Below are 9,662 nucleotides of genomic sequence, written 5' to 3' on the forward strand. Positions count from 1 at the left end.
TCTTGGTTTGCTTAATTTGCATATTCATTAAAATAGCAAATTATATGTATATATATTTTATATGTGTTATATATATACATACAAAAATAAGAAAAGTGTAAGACTTCTGGACACTATTAGTTGTTAGGCATATATATGTACCCCGGATAATGTCCAGAAGTCTTATGCTTTTCTTATTTTTGAGCTTATTATGTCTACATGGATTGCATTTTTTCACCTTCAAATTATTTTCTAATACACTTTTATATGTGTTCCAGTCATAATTTAATTGGTAATTATGAACATGGAATGTAGACAAGTATTTTTCATACATGAATATCTTTCATCAGCAGCCAGAAACTGGTATATCCAACACGGTTTTGTTGATAAATTTTTATTTTTATTTTTATTTTTATTTTTATTTTTATTTTTTGTTGTTGTTGACAGATGTTTATTATGAATATTTGAAAAGTCATGATTTGATCAAAAATCCTTTTAATATGACCTCTCCTTTCCAAAATAAGCCAACTCCCTAGCCTGTAATTAGATATGCTTTATAATTTGAAAAGAAATTTCCATCCCAGCATTCTCACTCTCTTCTTTCACGTGATATTAACGCCAAATTGAACTCCATCTCAGGCCCTATGGGAGTTATCACACATATTGTGATAATAAGTTGCAATTGATGCAATTTTACCACACAAAGAAGACTCGGATGTCAAGCTTCAAGCCATAGCAGTCTCATCTCAAAACTAACATGTAAACAGAATGAGAGTGCAGCGGGAAGCACGAACAACTTAATCAATCAGTGCTATCCTCGTTTAATTCTCTTATAAGTGTCCCTGTTAAATAACATTCCCTCTCTGGTGCTCCTCACAATCTTGGATGATTAAAAAGCATTTGGATAATATCTGTAATAAAATTAAGCTCACTGAGTGATGAATACCACTGAGTTCTGGGGACCAAATGAGACAAAGTTTCCAACTGTCAAATTAAGTAGAGTAAGTTATAGGAAATTAAAAATGTGCTTCCCCAGAGATGCAATAGATACGCTCTATTGTCATTTTCTTTTCCTTATTTCATTTCTGAAGACAGATGCTGACAGCTGTTTGTGAACAGGCATTGAAAGGTGTCTTTGAAATAGAAGAGTAGAAAACAAATACAAATAGAATATGTATTCCTTTTTGTATTACATATTTCATTAAATATCAATTCCCAAGCTGCTTAAGCTAGAGTTAACATTATTTTTCTTTGTTGTGTATTTCTCTTGGCTTCAAAAAAAAACAGAATTTTATCATGTGGGCATTCACATTATTGAAATCAAAGTATTGAATAAATATGTTTGAATATGTTATATCCTGTTTTTCAAAAGTGTAGGCATTAATTTTCATTGGACTGTGCCCAGATTGCAGAAAGCTTCTTTAGATTCAAAATTCACAAAATTCATCTGGGACTTTGTTGGTAGGGCCAGAGTTTACATCAATCAAACATTTTGTTTTTCTTTAGCAGTACAAGAATAAGATAGGATCTAAATTACAAAATAATAATAATAATAATAATAATAATAATAATAGTAATGCAAGATTTAAAGAGATCTCACACAATTGTTCTTTGTTTATAATATACTGCCCTATGAGTATTTACAAAATAAATAGTAATAGTAATGCAAGATTTATAGAGATCTCACATAATTGTGTTCTGCTTTGTAATGTCATACTACCCTAGGAGCAGGGAGAAAAGAATCCTGAAGCCAAGGATCTCAATTCACGGTTCATGAGGAGATTTAATTTTAGAAAGGGTCATTTGCTTGAAGATTGGTCATGCAGGTCTGTCATAGAACAAATACATCTAATATCATGGAAAGAACACAATCTGGAAGTCAGACATATGCCTGTGTCTAATGCATTACATGTTAGTTAATTTTGAAGATGCTTAAAGGCAGATTCAAATCCCAGCATGACCATAGACTATCTTTCTGCATGTGACATTAGACAGGATGCCCAAACTCTCAAAGCTTCATTTTTTTTCTTTTGAAAAATAAGCAGGAAAATAATCCTACCCCATGGAGTTATTGTGAGGAGTAAATGAGCTAATGATCTTAGCACATCTAGGATAATCTCTGAATAGGCTCTCAACAGATACTATTCTTTCTTTCCATCCTCTTCTTGTTTTCTTTCATTCTTTAAAAATTTTCCTATGATGATTTAAATGGCAATGAAACTGCTGCGAGTATCCAAAAAAGTTAAAGATTATGGTATGTGATACAGCTTAATAGGGTCAAGGTTACAGTATAACGAATTGTGAAGCAACCCTATTACAACAGTGAGTGCAGGTAGGGAAAAGATCTAAATCAACTGCAATATATTTCCAGCTTTGGGACATAATTGTTTAGGACATATTACCATTGTGTGTGTTTGGTAAATATCTGCAGATTTCGTTGTTATTTATCTCCACTCAGTCTCCTTCCATCCAGACCCACAGTCCATCTGTCCCCAACTGTTTGGAGCCTAAAGGGATAGCTATTGAAATTGCCTCTGGCCTCATTATCGTCTTTTACAACTCAGCTTGGGAGGCAGATTTCATTTTGGCATTAGCAAAATAGACATTTGCTTACCAGGGATTGCCCAAAATATCTTTCCTACTGGTATTCCTAAGTATCAGTGTTTTTATTTTTGTCATTTAAAAAAATGCCAGTATTTCTGGGGAAAAATAAGAGTTTAATGTAGCAATTATATATTTTTCTTAGCATGTAGCAATTATATATTGTTTTCTTAGCATTAATTCATTTGTTCAAAATAGGGAAGTTCATTTGAAATAGATGGTGTTAGTGTAGAGAGGAGAGGTTTGGAACATGAGCCTTGAACTTATATGTGTGTGTGTGTGTGTGTGTGTGTGTATGCACGACTCATATTTATATATAATATGATCTGTGTGTCTATGTCCATATATATATATATATATATATATATATATATACATAACGATGTAAGGCTATATACGATATATAGTACCTATTTATCATCTCTCCATGTATTATAATGAATATGCAGGGAGACAACTTGTCCAAGGTCACGTATTAAGTGATCAACAAACAGAGGGTAAATTCCATCTCAAAACTGTTTGACTACAAAACCCAGACTTGAGATGGAATTGCTTTTTTTAAAAGGAAGTCTCTGCATAATTTTGATAGTTGATACATAAGATCTCTGTTTTCATAAAAGAGAGGAAGAAAAATAACAGGAATTTTAAAACACCCAGGTGTGGGAATTTCTTTTAAACTTTTAAAGACAAGCCAGGAGAAGGAAGCAGGCCACAGATGTTTATTATTTCCAGATACTGTTTACAAACTCACCAATCAAAAAGATTTTCACTTTGGAATGCTTTGGCACTGCATGGCAGGCTACATAAGACCAGCTAAATATTTTCTACTGAATGTTTTCTTTAAATGAATTGTTAGCTTTATATATCCAAACTGTCTCTATTTGTGGCTCTTCAACTGTTGATGAGCTGCAGAACATTTAAAATTTTTTTTTTCATTAAAAAAGAGAAAAGAAAATTCAAACAGCACTCAGAGAATATACAGCTGGACACATACAACAAAAGAGTTTGCAGTTACTACCCAGAAGAGGATGGTTCCAGGTAATGCATGTTGCCAATATAAGGGTTTATGGCAGATACTAGACCTACTGGTTTCATAAGATCTTACTAAAGTTTCAACTACATGTCAGAGAGCATTTTTGTTACCTAAACACACATACACAAAGCATGAAGACAGTGAAAGGGAAAAGAAAACTCTATTTTACTAGCATGACTTTTGAAAAATGCTAACTGGGTCAGTTCTTTATTTATTTTATTTTATTTTATTTTATTTTATTATTTTATTTTATTTTATTTTATTTTATTTTATTTTATTTTATTTTATATTAATTAATTAATTAAATGAAGTTGAAAATCTAATTAAATAATTAATTGATTAACCAGTTCTAGAGTTAGCCTTTGATGTGCATAAGAGGCACACTGAAAGATAATGAATCAGAAGTCCTGAAAGTACAGACCTGCTGCTTCCTGCAGGCCTCAGCTTACAGCCAGGCTCCATTCTTAGGGAAGGTTCTTAAAACTTCACGTCTCCACCAGCTACTCCAGACAGTGAGGCAGTTAAAAATTAAATGAGATAATCCCACAGAGGTCTTTGCACAGCATTTGACACTTATTGCTCAACAACATTTAATGGTGATGAAGGTGATGGTGGTGGTGATGATGATGATGATGATGATGGTAAGTTGTAGGTGATGGTGACCGATTGCAGTGACGGTGGAAGTAGTTGTAATCTAGCCCAGTGTCTTGGAAGATCGCTATCTTGTTGTTAAAGGAACCACAGTTTTATATTTCTTAATGCAAGAAAATTCAGGACTGATGTCCACCTACCATGTATTTTGTTATATCTGTCACTGTGTATGGCCATGAATGAAGATCAGAAAGGACTGGCCTTGGCCACGGAAACTGAACATATCCCAATTCCCAGTGCTTGAGTCACATATGTATTCTGATCAATTAGGGCCAATGGAGAGCAAGCACTGATAAAAGGAAAAGTGAAAGGTCAGAGTAGCATCAGAATGACTGAGCATACCATGAAAGTGGATGTGGAAATAAAGGTCTGTGGATATCTAAGTTGGGAATGGGGAAGGGGGGTGAATGCAGCTGGACTGTCCACTCTTGCTCCAGGCCTCACTGACCTGTCATGTGAGCTGTGAGTTCACACTCAGCATGCCATGGACCTTGGAAGGAGATTGTTGTTTTAGGTTTTCTTTCCTAGTGGCATCTTTGAAAATTAACATGACTGAAAAATTCTATGATTTGATTATTGTTGTGTGACTGTATCATTTAGGACTTGTTTATATTTACAATCCAACAGTGAGTTTAAAATTGTTGCTATTCTTATGTAAGTATTCATCATGGGAATGTATATTTTACTTAATTCTGAGTCTATTAGTAAAGTTTCCATCCATTCTGACTTTACAGAATTGTATTTTTACAGAATATCTTGATGAATTTAAGATTAGTCATGCTCCTTGAATGATTAAGTTGCTTCTTCATAATGGATTTAGAAAGATTGAGTTAACTACCTACAGTGTATCAGTATTATGTTAAGGATTTTACATTCATTTTGACTCTGGGAATTGCAGAAATCTTGGCACATGACCGCATCCACACCTCTGCATTAAGAGATGAACAAACGCCAGCCTGCCTTCTAGAAGCGTAAAGCTGTGTCCCTAGGATAACCTCAGGCTCACCTTAAATGCCTCCTTGAGAGCTCAGCACATGGAGGAGAATTGACTTTTTGTTGTAGCCAACACTGGAGGATAGGCCCTTGAGTTCTTATTTTTTAAGGCAATTACTAAAAAAGACATACAACTGTGAGTATGTATCGCTGTCTTTCCCAAAGATCTCGAAGCCGTTCCTTTGGAAAATAATCACGGGAGGAATAGGGCCCCTGTTTCCCAGTCTCTATGGGGAGAAGAAATCCTAACTTCCCTGATGGCTGACCAGCAGACATAGCGGGCTTAATTGCATTTACACTACCTAATCTTTTATAATTTTCACTTCTCTGACTCTCCTGAGCCCTTTCACCCCCTTCCTACTCTTTTATTCTCTTCCAAGTGTTCAAAGTGTTTTTTTGCCTTAAGAAAAATTAATAGCTTTATTTTTCCTCAATATACACTTAGAAAAATAGGTCTAAGAAAAGGTTTCATGAAATAGACCAGAGGACTATATACAAAGTGAAGAGTTCCAAATCAGCAAGGCAAAGTGAACGGAGGAAGCATTCTCCCCCCAGGGCCACGGCAGCATAGGACCGTCCTATCAGAGGCGAGGCAAGCTCTTGGATGGCTTTTGAGTTCAGCTGAGGAATTGTGCTGATCTTCAGGAGTTTGCTGCTTGCATACTTATTCTTGATGGCGATGAAAGAATGGAGCTCAGTAGTTTTCCCTAAGGTTGGCAGTTACTGAATGAAATCTTCTTATTCTTTTAATTAATGTCTGGCAAGGTTTAATCTTTGACTACTCTTAATACTTAAAAGAATTTTTTATGGCAGCTTTGCCATTTTATAGATGAAAAAGCAGAGGCTTAAAAAAATTGGTTATCTCAAAACCACCATATCTAGACTTTGGCAGAGCCATGGTTATAATCTAAGTTTGTGTTGGTCCCAAATTTTGTCTTTTTTTTTTTTCATTCTTCTGTAGCACACAGGCATTAAAATGCATCTTAAAGTGACAGTAGAGAAGATACATTTCCACTCCACCTATGCATTTAGTAACTGTCTGGGAAACCTCATATAAGTCCTCATCCCAGACATAATAAATAGCAAACAAAAATAAACAATCATTGACTTTATTTTATTTTTTTTTTAATTTTTTTTAAATTTATTTATGATAGTCACACAGAGACAGAGAGAGAGAGGCAGAGACACAGGCAGAGGGAGAAGCAGGCTCCATGCACCGGGAGCCCCACGTGGGATTCGATCCCGGGTCTCCAGGATCACGCCCTGGGCCAAAGGCAGGCGCCAAACCGCTGCGCCACCCAGGGATCCCAAACAATCATTGACTTTAAAAGAGTTTGTTTTCTGTCTAGGATTCAACAAGCCAAAAATTACAAGGTGGTATTTTCAATTATTCCGACTGGGGAAATTGATTTATTCAAAGTGACAAAATTTTGTGCTTGGGAAATGAGAAAAATCCAAAAAGAGCCATTAAAAAATTGTATTTGCTTTTGCTAATTAACCAAATATAGTGAGAGTTTAGAGTATTCATCACTTTTAGTCAAACTGTGAGTTTCCTGGCTCTAGTCAAACCTGAGTTTGATCTCCTTGAACCAATTTTTACTTCTCCTATCTTCCATCTGTTTAAATATCCTCAGCACATTTTCCACTCATCAAAAATAATCTTCGTAAAAATGCCACTTGTTTATTCCTTAAGGTGAATAAATCCCCATGCTTCTTTTTCCTGTGGAATCATTACTTCAAATGTTTTCTGAAATGTGTAAGGAAGCCTGTGTAAAACCCCTCCCTACACAGAATTTGAGGTATCAGCACAGTTCAGAGAGAATGAAGCAGATGCAGGAAAGACAATAGAAGAAGAGAACAAGGCACAGTCCAGAACTCTAGGATTATTGCCCATGTTTCTATCTTACTTCCCTGGAATGAATGAAATCCAAGCCTAGCCTTTCTCTTAAATAAGTCTATCTTATCCTATCCACCTCTCACTGGTACAATGTAACTTAAAATTACAGGGATAGTTTTATTAGTCATTTCAAAGCAATCTCAAATCAGAACACCCAGAACATTCCTCCTTAAAGACTTTACTAGTTCCATCCTGTGGTACCAATAAACTAATCACCCAACTATTAAGTAATACAATAAGGACAGTCAACTCTGATGGTTTAGCATTCATTACAAATCTGTCACGAAGAACTGCCTCAGACTTAGAAACAAATAGCTTAGTCCCATCTGGCTCTATTTTCCTCTACTGCAGAAACAATACAATTAACCTCATTCTTATTGTTTTACCTGTAATGATAAAAGCACTCTACATATTATGATTCCAAAACATGTGTTTAATTACTTAATTAGAGAATGGAGAACTGCAGTATTTAGTTAACAGCAAGGCAAAGAGAGAAAAAAGCAGAAGATGAGCATGTTCAGTGAAATATCCCCACATTGGTGTGAAATCGTTTACTGTCATCATTTAATGTCAAGAAAGTTTACTTCCATGAGAGAGAACCAAAAATTTGATTCCAGTTTGAAAAGGGGATTAAAAGGACTCCTGGAATTTTAAAGTATGAGTTAATGACCTATGGCTTATCTGAATTATCAGGTAAAATGCCTGGCACTCTAACCTCATAGTAAGGAAGTATTGAAGGTAAATGTAAAGTAAGATTTAAAAAGGAAGTAATAATCCCACACAGAAATACAAAACAATGTTTTCAGTTTAGTGGAGAATCAATTTACAGTAATTGCTCTGCATCATTTCTAAAGTGTGTAAATAACTGTTACTCCTTCGGAAGGGTATGAATACACTTGCTACTCTGAACATCCCCAGGGCAACAAGAAATCACTATTAGTTGGAGCTTGAAGGAGATGTGGTCTTTTAACCTCCACCTAGAAATCCTCAATCAAGTATGCATTTTAATAAGATAATCTGAATTCATAATTACGTTTAAGGAGCACTTGTGTGGACTTCTTTCTTCCCCACTTCTTTTGTTTGCAAAAAGGTGTAAAAAGTATTGCAAAACAGTTAAATGATGAACACTCTTGCACTAGGACATTACTTATATGTCATATGGCATGGCATTCATGACATTGATTTCTCTTCCCAGTGGAGGTCTATCATCAGCTTCAAAAGAAAACAGATTTTCTTTTTTCACTACAGAAGAACAGCAAATGCTATTACATAAATCACTAAGTTAAATGTTCATAAGGTAAATACTTCAGAGTAGATGAAAAGGTGTAACACCAGAAAAAGGAAAAAAATCCATTTAAAGTAAATTATTTATTTCACATTTTTTTTTTGGCCCAGAATATTTCTTGTACTTGTCATCACCTATTTGGATTTAATTTTTTTCCACCTTATATGAATCTTTTAGTAAATATTTAGCAAATAGGTATGTGCAAGAAGCTCTTGTGCTTTGTTTTTCTGAGGAATCATTCTCATTATTGAATGACAGTTTAGTTGAAATGTATTTTCTGTTGTCTATGAAGTACATTGCAATAGTCAAAAAAGCAACTTCTTTATTGTGTTTTTAGGAAAAAAAATGTTTTCCTTTTTTCTGATCCTTTTTTTAAACTCTCTTTTTGGACATTATTTTTGTAACCGTGATTTTAGTTTCAAATTTCAGGTTCTTTAATCGATCCTGAAAAATATCCAGTCATTATCTTATCAAATATTGCCTTTAATATGTAATAATAGGATATATTAGTTTCCTAGGATTTAGTTTAGGCTGAAGTTGAAAATCTTGTGCTGTCTTCTGTATTTATTTTTTTTTAATTTTTATTTATTTATGATAGTCACAGAGAGAAAGAGAGAGAGAGAGAGAGAGAGAGAGAGAGAGAGAGAGATTGGCAGAGACATAGGCAGAGGGAGGGAGAAGCAGGCTCCATGCACCGGGAGCCCGACGTGGGATTTGATCCCGGGTCTCCAGGATCGCGCCCTGGGCCAAAGGCAGGCGCTAAACGGCTGCACCACCCAGGGATCCCATGTCTTCTGTATTTATGACTTCTCTCCTGTGGTTTTTGACTTTGTAAGTTGAGAGTTGCATTTGGGGCTAATTTCCTCATATTTATCTTAAAGGTTACTAATCCTTTTCTAATTACACAAATATACAGTTTATTACATTATTTTTTCAAATATGCCTATTTTTTCAAAGTATGTATTCTTGTATATTTCCACTGTATATACACAAGTTTAATTCATTATTTCTGGTTATTGTATTAGCTTCTGATTTTGAAATGCTAATCATCCTCTCTGATTATAGCTCTTCACTCATTCATGATAAATCATTTCTTCATATTTTTTATTTTGACTGTGAGCTTATATCTAGTACATATTAAGCCCCTGGCACACCTGGGAAAATCAGGTCCTTGAGTTATGAATATGCCTTTTGGAGCATTTTTAAAGTTTTGTTTTTGCCAA

The 9,662-nt window shown here is 34.8% G+C and overlaps 1 protein-coding gene across 1 annotated transcript in view; it reads right to left on the minus strand.

The window, feature by feature from the left end:
- Nucleotides 1-5,533, minus strand: part of LOC129504002 (synaptosomal-associated protein 23-like) — an 83,734-nt gene extending 78,201 nt beyond the window's left edge. Inside the window, exon 1 of the mRNA XM_055316547.1 lies at nt 5,390-5,533. Coding sequence (XP_055172522.1) covers nt 5,390-5,533 — 144 coding nt within the window. The remainder of the gene's footprint in view (nt 1-5,389) is intronic.
- Between the last annotated feature and the right edge of the window lie 4,129 nt (nt 5,534-9,662).

The sequence above is a fragment of the Nyctereutes procyonoides genome, unplaced genomic scaffold, assembly GCF_905146905.1.
Source record: "Nyctereutes procyonoides isolate TBG_1078 unplaced genomic scaffold, NYPRO_anot_genome, whole genome shotgun sequence".
Classification (NCBI taxonomy): Eukaryota; Metazoa; Chordata; class Mammalia; order Carnivora; family Canidae; genus Nyctereutes; species Nyctereutes procyonoides.